The following is a 27,856-nucleotide window of genomic DNA, read 5'->3' as shown; positions in this document are numbered from 1 at the left end:
TCAGTGAAGGTGGTAGAGGAGGGAGGGGAGCCAGAACTGACTGTACTTCCTGTCTGCTGTTTTCAGCTTCACTCACAGACTCAATGGCTTCCAGATCAGAGGAGGATCTCTGCTGTCCGGTCTGTCAGCAGGTCTTCAGAGATCCTGTTCTTCTGTCATGTAGCCACAGCTTCTGTAAAGACTGTCTGAAGAGATGGTGGAGAGAGAGACCAACACACGAGTGTCCAGTTTGTAAGGAATTATCAGTTTATGATCCACCTTTAAACCGAGCTTTGAAGAACCTGTGTGAGTCGTTCTTACAGGAGAGAGATCAGAGAGCTTCAGAGGCTCTCTGCAGTCTGCACTCTGAGAAACTCAAACTCTTCTGTCTGGACCATCAGCAGCCAGTGTGTGTCGTCTGCAGAGACTCAGAAAAACACACCAATCACAGAGTCAGACCCATCGATGAAGCTGCACAACAATACAAGAAGGAACTTCAGGAAACTCTGGAGCCCTTAAAGGAGAAGTTAAAGGTTTGTGAAGAAGTTCAAGTGAAGTTTGATCAAACAGCAGAACACATTAAGGTCCAGGCCCGACACACAGAGAGGCAGATTAAGGAGCAGTTTAAGAAGCTTCACCAGTTTCTAGCAGAGGAAGAGGAGGCCAGGCTGGCTGCACTGAGGGAGGAAGAGGAACAGAAGAGTGGGATGATGAAGGAGAAGATGGAGGCTCTGAGCAGAGAGATAGCAGCTCTTTCAGACACAGTCAGAGCCACAGAGGAGGAGCTGAGAGCTGAAGACGTCTCATTCCTGCACAACTACAAGGCTGCAGTGGAAAGAGTCCAGCGCTGCCCCCTGCTGGATGATCCACAGCTGCCCTCAGGAGCTCTGATAGACCAGGCCAAACACCTGGGCAACCTGACCTTCAACATCTGGAACAACATGAAGGACATGGTCTCCTACACTCCTCTCATTCTGGACCCAAACACTGCAAATCCAAAACTCATCCTGTCTGAAGATCTGACCAGTGTGAGACGAGGAGGAGAGAGGCAGCAGCTTCCTGATAATCCAGAGAGGTTTGAGAGTTATTGCTCTGTCCTGGGCTCTGAGGGCTTTAACTCAGGGACTCACAGCTGGGATGTTGAAGTTGGAGACTGTAAAGGATGGGGACTGGGTGTGTCAGCAGAGTCTGTGCAAAGGAAGCAGCACATATGGGCTGGATTATGGGAAATGGGGCTTGGTTCAGGTAAATATTCAGCATGGTCACCATCATCGTTTACTGATCTCTCAGTAGAGAAGAAGCTCCAGAGGATCAGAGTGAATCTGGACTGGAACAGAGGAAAGCTGTCGTTCTCTGATCCTGATACTAACACACACATACACACCTTCACACACACTTTCACTCACAGGATGTTTCCATTTATTGAAACTGGTGGTAAAGTGAAGGTGTTGCCGTTGAAGGTGTCAGTGTCAGTGCAGCAGATGAGTTGAGGATGATGATGTTTCTAATGTTGTTTCCTGTCAGTGAGTTGAAGCTGTTAAACTGCAGCTGTCCTCCTGCTGCCTCGTTGTTCCAAAGCTCTTTGTTTCTCTTTTAGTTTCACTGTTTCTTTCTGTTTCTGCTGTCCACCTTTTCACATACCATGGTAAGAAAAAAAGTGAAAGTAAGTGAAACAACTTTAAACATAAACTGAAAGGAAGCTGAACTGAAATTAAGAAAAAAAAAACTAACCAGTGCCATAGTTATTCAATAACAGTGATTAAGTATACATCAAAGTACAGAAACTTGACTTTTCAACTCTCACATTACCTTAAATGTCATGCATCCATGGAAGTTTCACTTACTGTTTTTTCCATATTATTTCCAGCTCTGCCATCTTATTTTAGAAATCCTCTATCTTTGCATGATGTACAGTTTAAAATAATCAGTTTGTCTTGTATGGGGCCCTGGTGCCAAGGAAAGGTGGGCAGGAGAAGTGATAACGAACAATGAAAAGAGAAATGTGGTGCACTAAGACTCAACACACCATTGCACTAGTCTCTTCAAAGTGTGATGCCAGATGTTTGACATGTTAAAACTAAAATGTTGAGAAGATGTGCATCTTACTTCACCACTTCTTCTCACCCTATTGTTTCATGTGTGTCATTTAAATAAGAACAGATGTGAAAATTATCTCATCATCACATTTCTTTCCATTGTGTTTTATTAGGTGCTTTATAAATAAAGTTGGATTGGATATTGAATCTGTAATGACCAACATGAATACCACTGTAAAAACGCAGCTATTGATCAACCCATGTTAGTGTCATTCAAGTATCTAGGGTGGAACATGCAGCTCTCCTCTAGATAAATCTGGCACGCCACCTGAGTTTTAATCCTCAGAACCCCGTGCGCAGTAAACTGATAGTAAATTCTATCAGTGTATGTGTTGTACCTTACATCATACGAATTTCCTCCTTCAGGCTCCTTTCACTGATTTGAATTGCCTCACAGTTTACAGAGAGGAACACGTGTGAACATATCAGACCTGACACTCGCTCCTTCCTCAGTTCTGCTGTTAATCTGCTGTTGAGCTGTTAGTTTGCTTCTCTTGCCAGAATTTTGATTCTTTGTGAATAAATTATTGTTGACTGTAGAACATCACCCTGGGATTGAAGCTTCAGAAGCAGTCATTTGCCCCACTCAATCAATAACCTATAAAATTAATTACTTTTTATTTTCTCATATTTTCCTGAAAAATAGTGATACGATCACTCATTTTGTCCACCTTGTTTAGGATTTCTATGAACAAAATAAAATCCTCTCCTTGGATTACTTATCCCAGTGTACCTGAAGTAAATAATAATAACTCATGATAATACTGAAGGCTGCTATACAATAACGAACATTATATGCATTTCTGTGTAAATAAACCATGATTTAATCACACATGCTATGAACATCACCAGAGGTGATTTTAGGTGAACGTGGTGGAAGCCAAAATTCTAAAATCATTCACTGAAGGATTTTCATGCATGTGGACCAGCTTCAAATAAATAACCAACAGACACTGAAAAGCAATGAAAACAAACATCTTGATGCATTCTCAATCATCCAGGTAAGTAAATCTCCAAAAGTTGATTCGGTTCATCTGGACATAGCATAACGTAGCGTTTTGTGGGAGAAAAGTTTCGTCACTCATCCAAGTGACTTCTTCAGTCTCAGCTGACTGCAGGTTTCCCCAAATCTTATAAACAGTTTTATAAACTGTAAACCACAAAACGCTACGTCCAGATGAACAGAATCAACTTTTGGACAATGAAAACAAAAGCTTTTAATTCTCACAGTTCAATTAGTCTGACCGTAGTACTTAGTTTGAACATGCTATCGACCAGTGTTGTTATTGGCAAAAGAGCTGTTTTAAATACAGTGTGGCAAAAAAGTATTTAGTCAGCCACCGATTGTGCAAGTTCCCTCACCTAAAATGATGACAGAGGTCAGTAATTTGCACCAGAGGTACACTTCAACTGTGAGAGACAGAATGTGAAAAAAAAAAAAAATCCATGAATCCACATGGTGGGATTTGTAAAGAATTTATTCGTAAATCAGGGTGGAAAATAAGTATTTGGTCAATAACAAAAACACAACTCAATACTTTGTAACATAACCTTTGTTGGCAATAACAGAGGTCAAACGTTTACTATAGGTCTTTACCAGGTTTGCACACACAGTAGCTGGTATTTTGGCCCATTCCTCCATGCAGATCTTCTCGAGAGCAGTGATGGTTTGGGGCTGTCGCTGAGCAATACGGACTTTCAACTTTCACAGTAGGTATGGTGTTCTTGGGATGCAACTCAGTATTCTTCTTCCTCCAAACACGACGAGTTGAGTTTATACCAAAAAGTTCTACTTTGGTTTCATCTGACCACATGACATTCTCCCAATCCTCTGCTGTATCATCCATGTGCTCTCTGGCAAACTTCAGACGGGCCTGGACATGCACTGGCTTCAGCAGCGGAACACGTCTGGCACTGCGGGATTTGATTCCCTGCCGTTGTAGTGTGTTACTGATGGTGACCTTTGTTACTTTGGTCCCAGCTCTCTGCAGGTCATTCACCAGGTCCCCCCGTGTGGTTCTGGGATCTTTGCTCACCATTCTCATGATCATTTTGACCCCACGGGATGAGATCTTGCGTGGAGCCCCAGATCGTGGGAGATTATCAGTGGTCTTGTATGTCTTCCATTTTCTGATGATTGCTCCCACAGTTGATTTTTTCACACCAAGCTGCTTGCCTATTGTAGATTCACTCTTCCCAGTCTGGTGCAGGTCTACAATACTTTTCCTGGTGTCCTTCGAAAGCTCTTTGGTCTTGGCCATGGCGGAGTTTGGATTCTGACTGTTTGAGGCTGTGGACAGGTGTCTTTTATACAGATGATGAGTTCAAACAGGTGCCATTCATACAGGTAACGAGTGGGGGACAGAAAAGCTTCTTACAGAAGACGTTACAGGTCTGTGAGAGCCAGAGATTTTCCTTGTTTGAGGTGACCAAATACTTATTTTCCACCCTGATTTACGAATAAATTCTTTACAAATCCTACCATGTGGATTCATGGATTTTTTTTTCACATTCTGTCTCTCACAGTTGAAGTGTACCTCTGGTGCAAATTACTGACCTCTGTCATCATTTTAAGTGGGGGAACTTGCACAATCGGTGGCTGACTAAATACTTTTTTGCCCCACTGTATTTGTTTCACACTTACATATTAAAACACATTCAAAACGTAATCAAACAATACATATACAGAGAAGCTGCTACAGAAAGTTTAAAAAGACACATTTATAAACATCTTTGTGTCCAAGTAAAACCTCATGGCAGTATATAAAAGAGGATTCGTCTAGAGCAGGGGTGGGCAATCTCAGTCCACAAGGGCCGGTGTCCCTGCAGGTTTTAGATCTCACCTTGGGTCAACACACCTGAATCACATGATTAGTTCGTTACCAGGCCTCTGGAGAACTTCAGGACCTGTTGAGGAGCTAATTTAGCCATTTCAATCAGCTGTGTTGGTTCGAGGACATATCTAAAACCTGCAGGGACACCGGCCCTCGTGGACTGAGATTGCCCACCCCTGGTCTAGAGTGAGGTCTGAGGTCTGTGCACTCCTGTAGAGTTATATGAGGAACATTATATTTTATTCCATGAATTCCTTGTAATGCTGTGAGTTTCTAGTGAACTAGATTTTTTCCTGTTTCCAGTATTTTCAGTTAACTGAGTCATCTCTACCCACATTACCTGCAGCTGGTCTCTTCCACCTGCTACTAGGTCACCTTCAGCATTGCTTCACTCTTTAAACTTGCTTTTCTAACTTATTGCAATATTTATTGCCTCTGGTATGCTCCCCAAATTAGCAGCGAAGGACACCTCTGTTATACAATAGAAAAGCTGCAGCTTGAAGCTGAGAGAACCCAAAAGCAAACTAACAGTTAAGTGGCTGATGGCTGATACCATCTGAGTCTGCAGACATCTGAGATATTTCAATCTACTACTTTTCAGTTCAGTAGGAGATTAGATTAACTTTTTGTTATACATTTTCTGTATAACATAAAACAAAGTGTGAATGATTTGGACCTCACACATCCACGCTTAAACCAGCGTTCCTCCCTTTCCAGGATGTGTACATTATCATCATTGAAAGAGTGTCCACTGGCCTGTAGGTCTAAAGAGACCACAGAGTTCTGGCCTGACGAGTTAGCTCTTCTGTGTTGTGCCATGAGCACATCCGACAATTCGCATATCAATGATCAAGAAACTGACCTTACAGCCTATTATTTGCCAGTGATACTAGTTTCAGTCATTATGCAAATGTACTCTTTATAAGGTTGGGGAAACCTCGTCACTTGAATGAGTGATTAAAAAGTTTCTCCCACTGAAAACATTACGTCCAGATGAACAGAATCAAATTTTGGGGATTTCCTTATTTGGATGATTGAGCAGAGCATCAAGACATTTATTTAGAGTGTTCTGTGTGACTCTTCTCTTTGACACTGCAGGACCTTTATATTTGGTAAAATTTGGTTATTTTGCTACAATTAAGACAATTGAAAAACAAGCAGGTACATAATAATACAAACAATCAGGGCAGAACTGGTAATCTGGAATACTAGGCGTTTAGATAACATCTTATTTCATAGTGTCATTTTGGCTTGTTTTATCCAAAGCACACTCTCTGTTGATTCACTCACTAATTATAGTCACAGCATTCACTCACTGTGTCTTTTGGGATTTTCTAGTTTAGCATAGCTTATAGCCGACTTGCTAACAGCATGCTTTTCACCTGTCTCTTTCTCTGCACTTTCCTGCTCTTTTATTTCAGATGTTTAGTTACTCCTTGGCCTCCTTCAGTGTAATAAATGTAGTAATAAATGTTTATTTGTTTTTATCTTCTTTGGCTCTCGGAGGAGGCACTTTTTCTCCTCTCCCTTATCTTCCCTTCTTATGTCCTTGTCTTGTCTCATGTTTTTTTTTTTTGTATTCTCCCTGGAACACTCTCTCACAGTCTGTTCTCTAAAACCTAAAAGAGGAATTATGGATTGGATCAACTGGTCCCTAAATGCAATTGACACCCCTTTCTCAACGAGAAGTTTGGGCTCGGGTGAGCCTGAGTGCTGAAGATATCTACCTATTCGGAACCATGGTAACAGGGTTCTGGCTGATCGGAGCTGGCTTGGTCCTGACTTATCGAAGAATTAAGAAAGCGGAACCGGCTGTTCAAACCCCCACAAGGCTGCCCGCTGGGATTGAAACGATGGGAAGAGGCGTGAGTTTGTCAAAATGGGCTCATTGAGTCAGCACGGATAAGATCTTGGAGAGGCTCCGGCTGCTGTGAATACTCAGAATAAGATCTCTGACTGCAGACTGGATACATCTTGGAAGGGCTAGCCCGGAATAACATCTCTGGGTGCAAAATTGGATGACATCTCGGGGAGGCACACTGCCGTGAGTTCTCAGAATTTGGCTCCTTGAGCACAAGAAATGACAACATCAAAGAACGAAAGTATGGCGAAGCTCGCGGATCTCCAACGGGAGATTGAGAGACCAGTGTTGGACGGTAGAACTGCTTTGAAATTCATATGAGCTGTTCACACTAAAGTAAAAAAATAACATCACTTATGCAGATACCCCCTTTGGCGCCAACTGTGGGCTCAAGGCCGGAGCTGAACAAAACTCCCTGATAACGACTGTGTTGAGTCTGTTCCTTCCCATTCCATGCAAGGCCACCTGGGTTGGCTGGAAGACTGTTTACTTAGCCTGGCAGGGCGAAGGACACTGTCTCAGCTGAACTATGGACACGCACACACATACATATACTGATACTGATAAGCACTCACTGACGCATCACCCTCCCTACCCCGGATCCAACGCCACCTCCAACGCTTACCTCCCCCATGATGTGGACATCGGGTCAGCTGGAGGCGCAGTCGAAGATTGCAGCGATCCCAGATCAGATGTACACACTGGAACTCTTTCCCATGTTGCTTGTCTGTGTTTATTGTGCTATGGTGTGTTGATATCTGTGCATTCCTGTATTATCCTTCTGTGTTACACATTTCGATGTTTTTTCCTTGCTACCTAGCCTGACTTGTCTCCCCAATGTGATGTTTGTGTGTTGTATGTACGGTCGGCAAGGTCTGTCATCTCGGTTGTGGGCAAAAGACCTGCAACTGACAAATAAAGGCTATCTCATCTCATCATCTCTCAGGCTATTTGCGGGGGGCCAGGATAATTGAACTGGGGATTTGCACCTTTGAAAAATGGGTACTTAGCCAGGTGCCTATAGCCAGTGAACCGCAGGTAGCGTAGGCTATGTTAACTTTCACACACCAAATTGTCCCACTCGCTGACACATCTACAGGGGGTCAGATAAAACAATTGTTGTGCGTGATTTTAACAGCCATGTAGATACTAAAAAAACCACACCATTTAATTTGTTATTAATAACAGTTATTAACCGTCAATAACAGTTATTATCCGTTATTAAACTCAATCTCAAAATCTAAAAGAACCCACCCACCACTTTAATCACACTCTACACTGTATACTGTAGCTCCTCTGAAAAAGAGAGCCTTAGATCAAGAGAGCCTTGTCTCGCTGGTATAACTCTCAAACAAAAGCTTAAAGCAGATAACTCATAAGCTGGAGAAGAAATGGTGTATTACAAATTTGGAAGATCATCACTAAGCCTGGAAACACCGTTTGCTGCTTTATAAAAAAAAAAAGGCCCAGAACATCTTATTATTCGTCACTGATTGAAGAAAATAAGAACAATCCCAGGTTTCTCTTCAGCACTGTAGCCAGGCTGACAAAAAGTCAGAGCTCTGTTGACCCAACCATCCCTTTAACGTTAACTAGTAATGACTTCATAAACTTCTTTACAAATAAAATGTAACCATTAGAGAAAGAAATACTCATAATCAATGTTCCCTCTAAGCTGCGCGCGTGCGCAATTGCGCACTGCTGCCACGGTCTCTGCGCACAGAAAATCTGCATTGCGCACAAAAAAAACCATTAACCTGAATTGAAATTAAAATGAATACGTTAACAATTCTGTTTTGCAGTGTTAGTCAGTGAGTGACTGGCTGCTCCCGTATGGGATTAGAACGATGCCACCTTATCCCATAGTCCAGCCAGTGATGTGATTCATATTCGTATATACGCAGCTAATCAACGTCGTTGACAGGCTATGACAGCGTCCTTATGTGCCGACACCGGTGTTTTAGCAAAGCGGCTGATGTGGAGTGAAGCCACGTTAATGACAACGTGTACAACCATTGGAGATGTGAGCAGGACAGACGGAACAATTGACGGAAAAGTGTGAACTTTATACCAGTTTTTAAATTGTGTTGATCGGCCACGTAAAACCAGAGTTGTGATAAAAATATCTGCAATGTTTGTTTTTCTTCCTGAATACTGTCGTTGTTTATATTTACTGCGGGAGAAACGGTAAAAACGGCGTTTTATAAGGAAAACGCTGGAAAGCCTGTGAGCAAAAACAACGCCAAAAAACCCAAAAACCCCCAGCCTTTCCTATTGGTGGAAAAAGTACCATGTCGACCAATCAAAAAATGATATGGCAACGTGGCATCTAGTTGTTAAGAAACGGGGGGAAGTTTTAGGAGTGACGGCGGAGTGGCACAAATAATTTGTGTGGCATCAAATTTGATGCAGAACAGTTGATTGTTCTGTAAATAGTTTGAAATGTTTATTTTAAAACGGCTTCGCTGCATTCATAAAAAATAGCTGCAAAAAACTTTGTTGTTTGCCAAACTCAGTAACTTTTTTGAAGAAGTAACTATATAATTAACTGCCCAGCAGGACTAATTCTGTTTACATTATACACTCAACAAAAATATAAACTCAACACTTTTGTTTTTGCTCCCATTTTTCATGAGCTGAACTTAAAGATCTGAAACATTTTCTACATACACAAAGGACCTCTTACTATTAAATATTCTTCACAAATCTGTCTAAATCTGTGTTAGTGGAAACTTCTCGTTTTTGAGATAATCCATCCAACCTCACAGGTGTGGCATGTGCTGATTAGAAAGTATGAATATTGCACAGGTGTGCCTTAGACTGCCCAAAATAAAAGATCTCTCTGAAATATGCAGTTTGATCAAACAGCACAATGCTACAGATGTCACAGCTTTTGAGGGAGCGTGTTATTGACTGCAGGAATGTATACCAGAGCTGTTGCCTGTGAAATGAATGTTCATTTCTCTATACGCCATCTTCAAAGGCGTTTCAGACAATTTGACAGTACATCCAACCGGCCTCACAACCGCAGACCACATGTAACCACACCAGCCAAGGACCCCCACATCCAGCATGTTCTTGTTGGTGAAAAAATGCACCATGTCGATGAATCAAAAAATGATATGGCGACAGGAGATTTGGTTGTTTAGGAAGAGGAGGAAGTTTTAGGAATGATTGCGAGCGAGCGAGAGAGAGAGAGACAGCAGAAAGAGAGAGAGCGAGTTTTGAGATGTGAGAGATTTGTGACGTTTAGCGTGTTTGGAGTGTGTAGTTAATGTGTTGTCTTGTGTAGTTAGTGTTTAGTGTTGTGGGTAGTTTTGTGTTGTGTGTCAGAACAATGAGGCGACTGCTGTCTCCAGGTAGAAACAGGAGTGATACACCTGCTGCTGTCAGACCTGCAGGTATCAGGCTGTGATGTTCTCCTTCATAGTGGACAGAAATTATTTTTTTGGAGAAACTCAAATAATTTGTGTGGCATCTTACTGAATGCAGAACAGCTGATTGTTCTGTAAATAGTTTCAAATGGTTATTTAAAAAAATAAGTAAAAAAAAGGTAAATGGATGCAAATAACTTTGTTGTTTGCAAAATTTGTGCATAGGATTTTAAAATCGACAATTTATATTTGCATTTAAGGTTATTAAATATGATTCATTAAACATGTTTGTGGTTGTTACAGTAAAAATATCATTTTTTCTAGTCGGATATTATGTTTTTTGTCTGATTTTAGATCAATAGTGTTAATACAGTATGTCAAAATTAAAACATAACTGTAAATTCAGACATGTGAGGTTGTGCTGAAAAGAATGAGACCAAACAAGGCAAAGTAAATAGTTTTTAAAGGTAAAATGTGGAGGGAAAATCAAAAGTAGTTAAAATGATCAATTATACCCTGGACCCCAGAGGGTTAAAAAAATTTTTTTTTAAAGTAACGCAATAGTTACTTTTCAAGTGATTAATTACTTTTAGAATATTGTAACTCAGTAACTAACTAAGTTACTTTTTTGAAGAAGTAACTAGTAACTATAAGTAATTACTTTTTCAAAGTAACTTGCCCAACACTGTTGATGACTCCCCCCCCCCCCCGTATTCCAGTCCAGTCCGTTTCCCTCCGAGTGTGTCATTGTTGTAACTGAAGTCGACCCACAGTGGCGGTGTCATCTGAGAACTTCTGGAGATGGCAAGTGTCATTGTTGTAACTGAAGTCCGCAGTGTACAGGGTGAAGAGGAAAGGATTGAGTACTGTTCCTTGTTGGGCCCCTGTGCTACAGAAAACCTCCTCAGACACACAGTCTCACAGCCTCACATACTGGGGTCTCCTGGTAAGATAGTCAGTGGACAACTGATGGTCCACTCCAACTTCTCACTTAGCACTGAGGGCTGCATTGTGTTGAAGGCACTGGAAAAATTGAAACAACAAAACAAAACATGACTTTCACAGTGCACCTGGCACTCTCCAGCTGAGAGAAGGCCCAGTGCAGCAGGTAGATGACAGCGTCATCCACCTCGATGTTCGGCTGGTAGGTAAACTGCAGTGGGTCTAGATCGCTCCCGACTAGTGAACGAAGGTGGTGCAGTATGATCCTCTCCATGGCCTTCATCAGGTGTCAAGTCAGGGCAACAGGTCTGAGGTGGTTCGGCTCGTTGGGGTGTGTTGTCTTTGGGATCGGCACAATGCAGGAGGTTTTCCACAGAATGGGGACCCTCTGCAGACTGAGACTAAGGTTAAAGATGTATGTGATAACCTCACAGAGTTGATCTGCACAGTTCCTCAAAGGTCTGGGGCTAATTCCATCTGGATCTGTAGCCACAAACTGAATCCATCTTAATGCCATCTGTGTTTGAGCGGCTACATTATGTGTGATTCTTACTCTGAATCTGAATAAGTACGCGGACCACTGTGTGCGGTGAGACCAACTCTTTACTCACTGTATTACCATCTCCCGGCATGCATTGCCAGTGTGTAACACGTAATTACACAATCAAACAATGAACACATACTGCCCATACAACAAATATATCAGAGACGATTATGAACACCACATCTCCCCCTTTTAAACAAAAACAGAATGTTACTTTGCTCAGGACAGAACTTTCGACCTTTTGATTCTTTTTTTTCTTTCTTTTTTCTCTCTTTTTCAAAGCCATACAAGAACATCTGGCAAACAATCTGCATTACATTTTTGACCTTTTGTTTTTGTTTCCTTTTTTTCCCCGTCTCTCTCTTCTTCTTTTTTTTTGACAACTCTTTTTAGATTTATTTTACTGTGCTCTACAAAACTATTGTAACACAGTTATATAACAACTTTTTTTTCTCTCACAGATCTAACTTTTTAGGTTTAACTATTGCTCTCCCTGACTTGGTTCTGACCACATCAGTGTTAACAGTTGTAGCAAGGATCACACTGGGTGTTTGAGGCTTCTGCAACACAGGCACATTAGCAGGTTCATGCACTGGTGAACTTAAAGGAATCAAATGCACACAATTACGCCTCACAGTCCCTTGTGGTAACTCCACTGTGTATGATCGGGGTGTAGAGTGATTTTGGATAACAGTGCCTGTAGTTTTGACATCAGTCACCCAAACTTGCTCTCCTGGGGACAGGCTGCATAAAGGTTTTGCGCGGTGGTGCCTGTTGAAGTTTGCCATGTCCATCATCCTCTTCTCCCTTTCCTTTTGAGCGAGCAGTGCGTCGTCCGGCAGTGTAGGCTCCAGCTGCGATGGAAGTATCGGCAGTTTGGTTCGCAGACGTCTGCCCATTAAAAACTCTGCGGGGCTGTATCCGGACTGCAGTGGTGTAGCTCTATAGGCAAGAAGAGCTAAATAAGGATCAGCTGCTTTTTTCAGAAGATTTTTTACAGTCTGCACAGCAAGTTCTGCTTCTCCATTACTTTGTGGAAACTTGGGGCTGCTTGTGATGTGTTTAAAGCCGTACGCTGCTGCGAAGTCTGTAAAGATTTGACCTGAATACTGCGGCCCATTATCAGACACGAGGACCTCTGGGATGCCATGACGGGCAAAGAAAGATTTCAGGTGAGTAATGACGCATCGGTTGATTTTGTTCTGTTTAACAAAGAAATCTCAACAAAGCTAGAGTGATAGTCAACAGCGAGAAGGTAGGTTTTCCCCCAGCTCGAAAAGATCTGTGCCCACTCTCTGCCATGGGTGGGCAGGATATTCTGTTGGCATAAGTGGCTCACTGTTATTGTGTTGTGTCTTTCTTGAATACACGTTTTGCACTTGAGCACCATCTCAGAAATTTGTTGACTCAGCCCGGGCCACCACACTGTTTGGCGTGCACGAGCTTTACATTTTACAACACCTTCGTGTAGTTTTTCCAGTACCTCGTTTCTCATTGCTGAAGGAATAACAAGCCGTGTGTCTTTTAGCAAAAGGCCGTCTTCAACAGTGAGCGTGGCTCGGTCAGGCCAGTAATTTCGCAGTAAAGGCTCTTGTTTTGCATGTTCTGGCCAGCCTTCGGTGCACATGTCCATGACGCGAGCACACACACTGTCGCTTTTCAGTTGTTCCTTCAGTGTTTGCATATATGATGAACTGACAGGCATGTTTGCTACAATACTGTCCACATATATGTCTGTGCTTTCCATTAGCTCTTTGTCTGACAGGTTCATTGGTTTTTTCAGAGGTGAGCGGGACAAAGTATCTGCTGTCCAGAGCGATTTCCCTGGGGCGTACTGCACAGTGTACGAGTAACGCATGAGTCTCATTCTGAATCGCTGGATCCTGGGTGGCAAGAGATCCAGAGCTTGACTTCCCAGTAAGGAAATGAGAGGTTTGTGGTCCGTTTCAAGACAAAAATGTTTACCAATCAGGAAATCACGAAAACGCTCACACGCCCATCTAGACGCCAGTGCCTCTTTTTCCACTTGTGCGTATCGTTGTTCTGTAGGAGAAAGGGACCTCGATGCATACGCCACTGGTCACCATCCTTCTTTCCACAGCTGCAAAAGAACACCTCCGAGACCATAGGATGAAGCATCTGCTGATACTTTAATGTCTCTGTTGGGGTCATACATTGGGAGCACTTGGGGTGAGGTCAGGGCATCTCGTAATGTTTTGAAAGCTCTCGCTTGGTCAGTTCCCCAATACCATGCGTTCTTTTTGGAAAGAAGATCTCGCAGGGCTTTGTCTTTTTCAGCTAAATGGGGATGAACTTGCCTACTTGATTCACCATACCCAGAAAACTGCGCAACTCTGACACATTAGTTGGCTCTGTCATTTCTATAATCGCCTCTGTTTTCTTTGGGTCAGGACTGATTCCTGTATCCGCTGTGATGTGACCCAAGAAAGCAACCTTGCTGTGGGAGAGCTCGCATTTTTCAGCATTCAGCGTTGTGCCTGCTTTTTCCAATCTTTGCAGTGTAGCATGGAGATGGGAATCATGCTCCTGATGGTTACGTCCCCACACCAACACATCATCAATGTGACACACCACTCCTTCGAGACCCTCGATGACCATCATGCGCTCAAAGTGTTCGGGCGATGAGTTGATCCCAAACGGTAGGCGGTTAAAGTGGAACCGCCCAAAGGGTGTGATGAAGGTGGTGAGTTTGGCAGACTCATCGGACAGGGGAATCTGCCAGAAGCCCATTTTGGCATCCAGTTTGCTAAACACTTTGGCTCCTGCGAGCATTCCGAGACTTTGTTCAACCGATGGCAGCACATATTTTTCCCTGCACACATACTCATTTAGTCCGGTAAAGTCTATGCAAAGTCTTAGCCTAGGGCTGTTTTTCTTTGGAACAACAACCATGCCGGCACACCAATCTGTTGGTTCCTCAACTCGGGTAATGACACCAAGCTCTTCCATTCGTTGGAGTACCTCCTTTACCCTTCCCATTAGAGGCAGAGGAAGCCTTCGCGGAGTTTTGAGCGAGTATGGCACAGCGTTCGGTTTGAGTTTAATGTGATAGGCCCGCTGCACTTTCCCTAGACCATTGCAAGTAAGTAGTCTTCAGAGTGTCCATTGAAACCGCGTCAACTCGCACCAGCAGGCCAAGAACTGTAATGGCGGGCAGGCCTAGCAGTGGAGTGCTCAGGTTTCTTACAACATAGACCTTCTCTGTTGTCTGTTTTGCTCCGTAGTTGAGCTGTAGCTTTGTAAAACCAGCAACATCCAGTGGTGTTTTTCCAGGGCCTGACAAAGGTTTTTCTGGCTGCTGGAGAACTGGTCTGTGTTCGTTAGCAAAAATCTTTGATAAGTCCGAGTGAGCTGTTACAGTCACATCTGCTCCAGTATCCAGTTTGAAAGTGATTTTTGCATCTTTCACTTGTATGATGGCTGTCCACGCCTGGCTGTCACTGGAAACTGAGCCTAGGAAGAAACCTTGCTCCTCTTCCTCCTCAATACTTTGCACTGTCTTGCTTTGTCTGCAGACGCGCTGGTAGTGACCTTTTTTTCCACATAAATGACATTTTGCATCATTCGCTGGGCACTCAGGTTTCGGATGTGGAGAGCCTCCGCACTTGTAGCATTTATTACTTTGTCTCTTGCTATACTGCTGTTGTGTTTTGACAGTTTTATTTTTGAACATGTTGAACTTCGTTTTGTCGTGCTTTTGTATCACTCTGTCAACTGTTTTCGCATTTATTTGCATTACATTTGTTTCACTTCTCAAAGCTGACTGTTGCTTTTTGATTTCTTCTGACTGCCTGGCCATATTTATAGCTTTATCCAAGTCCAAGTCTTTTTCCATCTGCATGCGCTCAGACAGCCTCGTGTCGACCAAGCCCACTACTATTCTGTCTCTTATCAGCTCATCGTGGAGCGGTCCGTAGTTACAGTGCTCTGCTAATGCATGCAAGGTAGTCACGAATGCAGTCTCATTTGGCTCTTGTTTGCGCATATTAAAACGTGTGCGCTCATAAACAACATTTTTCCTGACAATGAAAAAGTTGTGGAAGCTATCTCTCACTTTAGCATAGTCCCACTGGTCTACATCACTACATAACTCGAGTCCGCACAGGACGTCATCCGCTTCGTCTCCCATACAATATATGAGAGTGTTCACTTGATTTTGCTCCGAGCTCGCAGACAGATTACTTTCCTGATGGAATCTCTCGAAGCGACGGACCCATCTTGTCCATTCGTGTGGTTTGGAAAAATCAAAGGGCTTCGGTAGTTGGATGCTCAACGTAGCGCTGGGGGTGCTAGCCGCGGTGCTAACTCCTGCCCTCGGACGATCGTCTACGTCGTCATTCAGCATTTCGTTTCCACCTTCCCCTTCTCCTCACACTCGGCAGATGTATGGAGTCTTACAAGTCACACAGCACTTCTGACACCATGTGTGATTCTTACACTGAATCTGAATAAGTACGCGGGACCACTGTGTGCGGTAAGACCAACTCTTTACTCACTGTATTACCATCTCCCGGCATGCATTGCCAGTGTGTAACACGTAATTACACAATCAAACAATGAACACATACTGCCCATACAACAAATGTACCAGAGACGATTATGAACACCACACATTACACAACCAATGCTGGAACCTGACAAATAATCAGATAAAAGTCTGGAAGAAAATCTGCCAAACAGCTGCACGACTGAGTCACAATTTTCTGAGCTTCAGAAAAGGCTTTATGTTGAGACATGTGAAACTGAAATGGAGCAAAACCTGTTTTATACCTTTGATGTAAAAGAAGGATGACAGTTAAACACTGGAATTAACATACCTGAGATTCAGGTGAAAAGAAACATTTAACAGAAAGGTGCCATGAAGATCCACCCATCACCTGACACACCTGGGAAAAACCAGTAAATAGGATGTTATTCAACCTCAGTAAAGAGAGACGCACAGACGATCAGACTGAGCTCAGACCAAACTAGCAGCTTCCTCTGAGTGAGTCCAGCTACAGGAGAGAAAAGTGGAAAACTCCAACACTGCTGCTTCAAGCTGCTGACGCTCCACACACTGAATGTGAGTTTGAGCAAGAACACGACTCAAAGGAAGTTTCAGTGAAGGTGGTAGAGGAGGGAGGGGAGCCAGGACTGACTGTACTTCCTGTCTGCTGTTTTCAGCTTCACTCACAGACTCAATGGCTTCCAGATCAGAGGAGGATCTCTGCTGTCCGGTCTGTCAGCAGGTCTTCAGAGATCCTGTTCTTCTGTCATGTAGCCACAGCTTCTGTAAAGACTGTCTGAATAGATGGTGGAGAGAGCAAATAACACACGAGTGTCCAATTTGTAAAAGAAGATCTTCAAGGGAAGAACCACCTTTAAACCGAGCTTTAAAGAACCTGTGTGAGTCGTTCTTACAGGAGAGAGATCAGAGAGCTTCAGAGGATCTCTGCAGTCTGCACTCTGAGAAACTCAAACTCTTCTGTCTGGACCATCAGCAGCCAGTGTGTGTCGTCTGCTGTGGCTCAGAAAAACACACCAATCACAGATTCAGACCCATCGATGAAGCTGCACAACAACACAAGAAGGAACTTCAGGAAACTCTGGAGCCCTTAAAGAAGAAGTTAAAGGTTTGTGAAGAAGTTCAAGTGAAGTTTGATCAAACAGCAGAACACATTAAGGTCCAGGCCCGACACACAGAGAGGCAGATTAAGGAGCAGTTTAAGAAGCTTCACCAGTTTCTAGCAGAGGAAGAGGAGGCCAGGCTGGCTGCACTGAGGGAGGAAGAGGAGCAGAAGAGTGGGATGATGGAGGAGAAGATGGAGGCTCTGAGCAGAGAGATAGCAGCTCTTTCACACACAGTCAGAGCCACAGAGGAGGAGCTGAGAGCTGAAGACGTCTCATTCCTGCACAACTACAAGGCTGCAGTGGAAAGAGTCCAGCGCTGCCCCCTGCTGGATGATCCACAGCTGCCCTCAGGAGCTCTGATAGACCAGGCCAAACACCTGGGCAACCTGACCTTCAACATCTGGAACAACATGAAGGACATGGTCTCCTACACTCCTCTCATTCTGGACCCAAACACTGCTCATCCAGACCTCATCCTGTCTGAAGATCTGACCAGTGTGAGACGAGGAGGAGAGAAGCAGCAGCTTCCTGATAATCCAGAGAGGTTTGATTTGTTCTGCTCTGTCCTGGGCTCTGAGGGCTTTAACTCAGGGACTCACAGCTGGGATGTTGATGTAGGAGACAGTACAGGGTGGGATCTGGGTGTGTTAGCAGAGTCTGTGCAGAGGAAGGGAGACAAACTGTCTGCATTATGGATAATATGGTTGTATAAAGGTAAATACTTTGCATGGTCATCATCAGCTGGATCCACGACTCTGTCAGTACAGAAGACGTTCCAGAGGATCAGAGTGAATCTGGACTGGAACAGAGGAAAGCTGTCGTTCTCTGATCCTGATACTAACACACACATACACACCTTCACACACACTTTCACTCACAGGATGTTTCCATACATCAGCACTGATGATAAACTGAAGGTGTGTCCGTTGAAGGTGTCAGTGTCAGTGCAGCAGATGAGTTGAGGATGATGATGTTTCTAATGTTGTTTCCTGTCAGTGAGTTGAAGCTGTTAAACTGCAGCTGTCCTCCTGCTGCCTCGTTGTTCCAAAGCTCTTTGTTTCTCTTTTAGTTCTCACTGTTTCTTTCTGTTTCTGCTGTCCACCTTTTCACATGGAAAATCATTTCACTGTTTCTCACTGAATGACTCCCCAAACTAGATTTGAAGTTCTATCAAGTTTCTAATCATTACAAGTGATTCATGTTTCTATTTGATGTGTAAATGGAGATGATTTAGTTTGCTGGGATATGGACTGACATGTGTTGAATGGGAGGAGCAGTTTGTTGTTGTCTTCTTGTCTGTTTATGACAACAATAAATATGTTGTTGAAACAATGATTCATGTTTAACTCCATATATGAAATGTTTCTGATCTTTGAATTCTGTTTGATTAAAGACTTTCTTCATGACACAAATGAGATTTCAGTGTATTAATAGAACTAAATAAGCTCAGAGTTGAAAGGCTGGAGTATTATGTACGTGCTTCACTGTCAGTATCTTCAGGGTGATTTGAAGTCATGAGATAAAGTAGTGAAATCAACCATATTCACACGAAGCATGACACTGGATCAGGTTGTACAGTTTTATACCCGAGCAACAGCAAGTATTATTATGACTATCTTCTCCCAGAAGCGACATGGCAGTCTCCCTACAGGTCTTCTCTCCGTTCACGTCTGACCTTGCCTTGTATCTTCTCTTTTCCCTATAAGAAACAGAAAAAGATAACACCTCCCTTGCCTAGCCTTGATTATTAATATTATCTTACTGATTCTATTTATTTTCTAAGATTGGCATATTCTGTTCAAACTCTCTTGGTCCAGAAAATATCATCATGACCAGTGTGATGTGTAAGCATGTTGCAAAAACTGTCATTCTAGGTTAATCGCAATATTTCAATTCATTCATAGCACTGAATGAAGCTTTTAACCCTCAAAACATGGGATGCCAACACTTTAATAGCACATCAAAATGTGTATATATATATATATATAAAAAAGCTTTATTTAATTATTATTTTCCTAACACATTAGCAGCTTATTTAAACTTTACTAGCCACATACCCACATAGCAGACAGCTCTGGCCCGGATCTGGTGTCAAGCCGGCATTGCTGGCTGACTTTGGTCATGGCAGGGTTTATGTCAACCAGATGTGGGCCAGGTCTGGCAATGATGGCACTGTTTATGTGATGGCATGCCATATCTCGCCCGATTGTGGTTTGGTTTATGTGACCCAGTCTTATAGAAATCAGGTCTTACCCAGATCCGGCATCAAGCTGGCACTTCTGATTGACTGGCGTCATGGCAGGGTGTATGTCAACCTGATGTGATTCACTGGCAAATAATAGGCTGTAAGGTCAGTTTCTTGATCATTAATATGCAAATTGTCAGATGTGCTGATGGCACGACAGAGAAGAGCTAACTTGTCACTGCAACTTTCACTGCTATGCAGATGACACGCAGCTCTATCTGTCCATGAAGCCAGATAACACACACCATTTAGTTAAACTGCAGGAATGTCTTAAAGACATAAAGAGCTGGATGGCCGCTAACTTTCTGCTTCTTAATTCAAAACTGATGTTATTTTACTCGGCCCTGAAAATCTTAGAAATATTGTATCGAACCAGATTCTTACTCTGGATAGCATTACCTTGGCCTCCAGTAATCCTGTGAGGAACCTTGAAGTTATTTTTGAACAAGAAATGTGCTTCAATGCACATATTAGACAAATATGTAAGACTGCGTTCTTCCATTTGCGCAACATCTCTAAAATTAGAAATATCCTGTCTCAGAGTGACGCTGAAAAACTAGTTCATGCATTTATTACTTCCAGGTTGGACGACTGCAATTCATTATTATCAGGATGTCCAAAAAACTCACTGAAAAGCCTTCAGCTAATCCAAAATGCTGCAGCAAGAGTCCTGACAGGGACTAGAAAGAGAGAGCAGATTTCTCCTGTTTTGGCTTCCCTTCATTGGCTTCCTGTTAAATCCAGAATTTAATTCAAAATCCTGCTCCTCACATACAAGGTCTTAAATAATCAGGCCCCATCTTATCTTAATGACCTTGTAGTACCATATCGCCCTATTAGAGCACTTTGCTCTCGCTCTGCAGGCCTACTTGTTGTTCCTAGAGTATTTAAAAGTAGAATGGGAGGCAGAGCCTTCAGTTTTCAGGCCCCTCTTCTGTGGAACCAGCTTCCAGTTTGGATTCAGGAGACAGACACTATCTCTACTTTCAAGATTAGGCTTCAAACTTTCCTTTTTGCTAAAGCATATAGTTAGGGCTGGACCAGGTAACCCTGAATCCTCCCTTAGTTATGCTGCAATAGGCGTAGGCTGCCGGGGGATTCCCATGATGCCCTCTCCGCACTGAATCATATCTGTTATTCATCTCTGTCTCTCTTCCACAGCATGTCTTTATCCTGTCTTCCTTCTCTCACCCCAACCGTTAACAGCAGATGGCCCCACCCCTCCCTGAGCCTGGTTCTGCCGGAGGTTTCTTCCTGTTAAAAGGGAGTTTTTCCTTCCCACTGTCGCCAAAGTGCTTGCTCATAGGGGGTCATATGATTGTTGGGTTTTTCTCTGTATCTATTACTATGGGGTATACTATACAATGCGGCTCGGTTCACTCTGGCACAGCTGACTGCCAACAGAGCCCATGGGCACATCACTGCAGCCCCCTCTGCAGTGCCCCCTCTCTCACACTCTTGGGGCCTCTGGATGCCTGGGGCCTGGATCTCCTTCATGCCCTGGGGGGTGGGGCTATGGCTCCCCGCACCCTCTTACAGATCATTACAAGGAGAAACCTTTTGAATACAAGCCCGCTAATCCACACAGATGTTCACTGTTTATAGGCACAAACTAAACCTTTCTTGGCTGCTACCTCAAAGCACATTGTAAAAACAGTTGTTGGAACCATACTGAATTTAATCAGAGTAAAAAAATACACAGTGCTATCCTCTATGCTGTTGTATGCTGGGGCAGCAGGTTGAGGGTCACAGATGAATTAGATTCAATAAAATTCAATAAATTAGATTAAATAAACTGATACACAACACCCATCCCCCAACCCAAGGATCACCAGAACATAACCTAATAGACCTACACCTTAGTTCACAGATATGCTTTGTCTAGACTTTATTTCTGGGATTTCGCACAACCCACCCTGTTTTTCTTTTCCTTCCTCTCTTTCTTTCCCCCCTTTCCTATCCCTCAGCTATGTCTTTCCCATCTGTAACAACTAACAATAAAATAAATAAATAATAACAACAAAGGTCGATCCACTTGGTAAATTAAATCCATTGGGTATCTTTGTTGGCCTTCAGACAACAATTCTGATGGCTAAAGAGTCAAATGGGACAAGTAAAAAAAAGGAAAGATGATTATTGATCAAAGGCCATGATTACCATTTGGGGAATCACTGCCACCACAGTATTGTAAGATGGTGAAAGATGTACCCTTAGGCCCCCTCCTCGATTCCTTTGTTATTGAAGTTTTCATTTAATAAAGCCTGCAGACAAACTGTGAGCGGTAGCTAACATCCTTTAATAAAGAACAAAACCAAGTTTGGTGAGAGAGCAGCCATAGCAGGGAGCGTGACCGGCAGACTCTCTCTCTCCAAACATTGGTGCCCGGCTTCCTGTGTGAATGTCCCCATTTCCTTACCAGAACCCCACCATCTATCTGACTGCTTGAATAGGGTGTGAGGTAGACACCCCAGTGGCACCAAAGCATTATACAATAAAACATTTTGACCAATACATAAATGAAAGAAATTCCAATACACCCTTTTCACGTAAATGGTGTCCTTGACTTACCACTCAAACCAGTGTTCCTCCCTGTCCAGCATGTGTACATCCTCATCTTTGAAAGAGTGGTGTGGTAGCCGATATCTTTTCTCATGTATTAATCACATATTTTAATCATATCGCTTTAATATAGCAAGATCTCTCCTGAGATCTGACACCTGACACCAAGTGTGTGCATGCATGTCGAATGTCATCACATGTGGGCCTGAGGTTTTATTGCACCTGCACAGAGGGTGTATTATAGATTTGAAGATTTCCAGACAGCCTGTTTTTAGGGAGGTGACGGATGGTCAAACTCTTTTAAAGTGGCAGAGGGGCAAGGATGAGCTAGACTGAAGATGTAGAGATATATGATACCCACATAGCAAAATTGGTATGGTCTGGATCTGGCCCACACAATGTGCTTACACATGGACCACATACTGCAAAGAATGACGACCCTTTGGTGGCCCAGATCTGGTTTGCCAACGGTGGCTTACATGTGGGCCAGCACAAGGCTAGCTGCAGACACACTAGTGGCCCTTTGCTGGCCCATGTGTAGATTACCTCTGGCAAACCCGGTCTGGGCCACCAAAGAGCCATCATTCTTTGCTCTATGTGGGCCATGTGTAAGTTGTGTGCAGCCACGGGCCAGTTGCAGACACACTGCTGGCCCTGTGCTGGCCCAGAACAGTTTAAGCTCTGGCCCCAGATGTCAGCCTAATGTGTACCTTAATTAAGCCATGTAATAAAAACATGTGCATAATAGTGCAAAAGCACATGACAAAACTCTGTTTGAACAGTGAATGGTCTGATTCTTATATAGTATTTTTCAACTCTCCCAGATTACTCAATGTGCTCTATACAACATGCCACATTCACCCAACCACACACTCTTTTATCTGAGTGCTTCCTAACTACATTCATACACACTCACACTGTCGACATGCAGACTGGAGAAGCCATGGATCAAACCACTAACCTTCCATTCAATAGGTGACCTGCTCTAAGGATGAGTAAATCCTCTCTAGGTTTTGGATAAAGTACACTCACAAACCTGTCAAACCTGTATTTGAAATGTTGGCAACCATAGCAGTATAGTATTACAACATGGCATTTGGGTCTTCTAACTAAAATAGTAAAATAGGAACATAAATAGTGCCTCATTGCCAGATTTGGCCTGCATCTGGTTGACATATACTCTGCCATGACACAGTCAGTCAGAAGTGACAGCTTGATGCTGGATCCGGGCCAGACCTGTCATTTAGATAAAATATTAGATATTGTTTACCTGTAAATGCACAAAGTAAATTTAGAAATGTAATTATTGCCAAGAGTGAACAAGCACTGATAGTGTAATCTACAGCTGTGGCCAAACGTTTAGAGAATGAGAAGTGTTGTTTGCTTATTTACAAAGTTTGCTGTTTCAGTGATAGTTGTATATCATATTATATCACTTCAAACAGAGGTGATCCAGTAATGCTGCACTAATGAATTAGACTAACTATTCACTTTAGCTAAAGTTATTAATGATAATGGATTGGATTTATATAGCGCTTTTCAAGGCACCCAAAGCGCTTTACAATACCACTATTCATTCACTCTCACATTCACACACTGGTGGAGGCAAGCTACGGTTGTAGCCACAGCTGCCCTGGGGCAGACTAACAGAAGCGAGGCTGCCATATCGCGCCATCGGCCCCTCTGGCCAACACCAGTAGGCGGTAGGGTAAAGTGTCTTGCCCAAGGACACAACGACCAGGACAGAGAGCCCGGGGATCGAACCGGCAACCTTCCGGTTACAGATACGCTTCCCAACCCCCTGAGCCACGGTCGCCTATTAAGTTAGCTAAAGAGTTGGGATGCTGTGTAAGACATACATAAAGCTAAAATACAAAGGTTTGGACACTGTTTTGCATGTTTCCCTACTGTAGGGGTCTCTGCAAGCATACAGAGGGGGTACTCTGAGAGGGTCCAAGATCACAACTTTGGAATTCTACTAGAAACAGTCGATCATATTTGTTGTCAAAGCTGAATTCAGGGCAAACTACGCTAAATTAGCGTTTTTAGCTAGCAGCTAAAATAAGCATGAAAGTTATCGTACGGCTATGATTTGTTAACATGACGCTTGTTCTTATACATGTAATACATTTATTACCAACTTGAGAGTTTATCCGCTGGTCATTCGACATGACGAATGACTTCTGAAGTCTTAATTCAGCTCAAGATGCTGTAGATTCCCGTCGGTAACACTTTCGGTCCGCTAGTAAAACGTAGTTCTATTAATCTGCGCTTGAACCGGAACCGGATGTAAGTCCCAAAAAACTGAATTTTGGAACTGAAATTGAATTGTAGAACTGAAATTGAATGGTGAGAAGTGAAACTGAAATTATTCGAGAGCTGAATTTTTAAAGGATAAAATGCAGTTTCAAAGCAAATCAATTCATTTTCAAAATATAAAATTCAATTTCAATTTAGTGATGATCATTTTCAAACCATAAATTCAATTTCAAATTAGACTAATTCAAATTCAGTTTTCAAAAGCATTTATTCAAGTTACAATTCAGATTCAATCTGAGCAATTCAAATTCAAATTTAACTTATTCAAATTCAGTTTCTGATGGCACAGATTTCTGCCCATACCTCCACCAGTGTATGAATGTGAGAGTGAATGAATAGTGGTATTGTAAAGCGCTTTGGGTGCCTTGAAAAGCGCTATATAAATCCAATCCATTATTATTATTATTACTAAAATGTGATAAATACATAAAATAAAGAGATTTCAATCATAATCCCATAGAGAGTCACCAGCAAAGGACCCCCACACGATCACACCTTTCACCTTTTCTGTTTTGCACAAAGACACAAAGAACTTTGGTTCCACCAAAGATCTCAAATTTGGACCAGAGCACAGTTTCCACTAGTCTAATATCCATTCCTTGTGTTTCTTGGCCTAAACAAATCTCTTCTGCTTGTTGCTTTTCCCTGGTAGTGGTTTCTTAGCAGGTATTTCCCACATAGCTGAAACAGTTCTGGGCCAGCACAGGACCAGCAGTGTGTCTGCAACTGGTCTTGTGCTGGCCCATGTGTGGGCCACCTCTGGCAAACCATATCTGGGCCACTGGAGGGCCATCATTCTTTGCGGTATGTGGGACTAGATCGTGGCCATACCAATTTTGCTATGTGGGTATCTTCCTGAAAGAATTCCAGCAGAAAGTTTTAAACAACATTAATTAAAAAGCTCAAATTGATTAAACTGTGCTTCAGAAAGTAAAAAGGAGGACAAAGGTTCATCTAGAGCTGTTGTTTGTGTCAGACAGAATTTGATGTTGGTCTGAAAAGTAGCTGCAGTTAAAGTAACTCAGGGGTGGGCAACTCCCGGCCTCAAGGACCGATGTCCTGAAGGTTTTAGACGTATCCTTGATTCAACACAGCTAATTTAAATGGCTAAATTACCTCCTCAAGATGTCTTATAGTTCTCCAGAGGCCTGGTAATGAACTAATCATTTGATTTGTGTGTTGACCCAGGGTGAGATCTAAAACCTGCAGGACAGCAGCCCTTGAGACCTGGAGTTGCCCACCCATGCAATCCATTTAACTTTTACAGGTCTGTAACAAAGTGAATCCACCTTAACACCACCTGTGTTTGTGTGACTGCATTAAACCCCCACTGCTGTGGAATCTGACAAATAACCAGAACAAAGTCTGAGATAAATCTGCCAAAAAGCTGCACCACTGAGTCACATCTGAGCTTTATGCTGTGATCTGTGGACATGAAAAGTCTGTTTTATAAATTGTGAGCAAGAGGCAGGATGACAGTTTAACTCTGGAATGAAACTAAACTATGTTACAGGTAAAGCAACATTTTTCTCCTCCCCTCACGTCACTCAAATGTGACAAACCAGGAAACAGGAAGTTCTTCGTCCTCAGTAAAGAGAGACGCACAGACGATCAGACTGAGCTCAGACCAAACTAGCAGCTTCCTCTGAGTGAGTCCAGCTACAGGAGAGAAAAGTGGAAAACTCCAACACTGCTGCTTCAAGCTGCTGACGCTCCACACACTGAATGTGAGTTTGAGCAAAAACACGACTCAAAGGAAGTTTCAGTGAAGGTCGTAGAGGAGGGAGGGGAACCAGGACTGACTGTACTGCCTGTCTGCTGTTTTCAGCTTCACTCACAGACTCAATGGCTTCCAGATCAGAGGAGGATCTCTGCTGTCCGGTCTGTCAGGAGGTCTTCAGAGATCCTGTTATTCTGTCATGTAGCCACAGCTTCTGTAAAGACTGTCTGAATAGATGGTGGATCAAAAAACAGATACGTGAGTGTCCAGTTTGTAAGAACATATCTTCAAAGGATGATCCACCTTTAAACCTGGCTTTAAAGAACCTGTGTGAGTCGTTCTTACAGGAGAGAGATCAGAGAGCTTCAGAGGCTCTCTGCAGTCTGCACTCCGAGAAACTCAAACTCTTCTGTCTGGACCATCAGCAGCCAGCGTGTCTCATCTGCAGAGACTCAGAAAATCACACCAACCACAGATTCAGACCCATCGATGAAGTTGCACAACAACACAAAAAGGAACTTCAGGAAACTCTGGAGCCCTTAAAGAAGAAGTTAAAGGTTTGTGAGGAAGTTCAAGTGAAGTTTGATCAAACAGCAGAACACATTAAGGTCCAGGCCCGACACACAGAGAGGCAGATTAAGGAGCAGTTTAAGAAGCTTCAGCAATTTCTAGCAGAGGAGGAGGAGGCCAGGCTGGCTGCACTGAGGGAGGAAGAGGAGCAGAAGAGTGGGATGATGAAGGAGAAGATGGAGGCTCTGAGCAGAGAGATAGCAGCTCTTTCAGACACAGTCAGAGCCACAGAGGAGGAGCTGAGAGCTGAAGACGTCTCATTCCTGCACAACTACAAGGCTGCAGTGGAAAGAGTCCAGCGCTGCCCCCTGCTGGATGATCCACAGCTGCCCTCAGGAGCTGTGATAGACCAGGCCAAACACCTGGGCAACCTGACCTTCAACATCTGGAACAAGATGAAGGACATGGTCTCCTACACTCCTCTCATTCTGGATCCAAACACTGCTCATCCAAGCCTCATCCCATCTGACGATCTGACCAGTGTAAGATATGGAGGAGAGAGGCAGCAGCTTCCTGATAATCCAGAGAGGTTTGATTTGTTCTGCTCTGTCCTGGGCTCTGAGGGCTTTAACTCAGGGACTCACAGCTGGGATATCGAGGTTGAAGATAGTACATGGTGGGAACTGGGTGTGTTAGCAGAGTCTGTGCAGAGGAAGGGAGTCAAACAGTCAGGGTTATGGACAATAGGGTTTGATGAAGGCAAATATTCAGCATGGTCACCATCCACTTATACTGATCTCTCAGTAAAGAAAAGGCCCGAGATGATCAGAGTGAATCTGGACTGGAACAGAGGAAAGCTGTCGTTCTCTGATCCTGATACTAACACACACATACACACCTTCACACACACTTTCACTCACAGGATGTTTCCATACATCAACACTGGTGGTAAACTGAAGGTGTGTCCGTTGAAGGTGTCAGTGTCAGTGCAGCAGATGAGTTGAGGATGATGATGTTTCTAATGTTGTTTCCTGTCAGTGAGTTGAAGCTGTTAAACTGCAGCTGTCCTCCTGCTGCCTCGTTGTTCCAAAGCTCTTTGTTTCTCTTTTAGTTTCACTGTTTCTTTCTGTTTCTGCTGTCCACCTTTTCACATGGAAAATCATTTCACTGTTTCTCACTGAATGACTCCCCAAACTAGATTTGAAATTCTATCAAGTTTCTAATCATTACAAGTGATTCATG

At 43.2% G+C, this 27,856-nt stretch overlaps 1 protein-coding gene across 1 annotated transcript; it reads left to right on the top strand.

Annotated features, from left to right (window-relative positions):
• Positions 1–83: 83 nt before the first annotated feature.
• Positions 84–27,618, top strand: LOC308409592 (uncharacterized protein; the record flags this gene model as incomplete). The annotated part of the gene is made up of 3 exons (XM_080902442.1): positions 84–326; positions 16,853–18,218; positions 26,213–27,618. The coding sequence occupies 3 exons, from the start codon at positions 84–86 to the stop codon at positions 27,616–27,618; spliced, it is 3,015 nt and encodes a 1,004-aa protein (XP_080758568.1).
• Between the last annotated feature and the right edge of the window lie 238 nt (positions 27,619–27,856).

This window comes from Rhamphochromis sp. 'chilingali' (assembly GCF_963969265.1).
Source record: "Rhamphochromis sp. 'chilingali' genome assembly, chromosome: 1".
In the NCBI taxonomy this organism is placed as follows: Eukaryota; Metazoa; Chordata; class Actinopteri; order Cichliformes; family Cichlidae; genus Rhamphochromis; species Rhamphochromis sp. 'chilingali'.
This window is presented reverse-complemented; position numbering and strand designations above follow the sequence as displayed.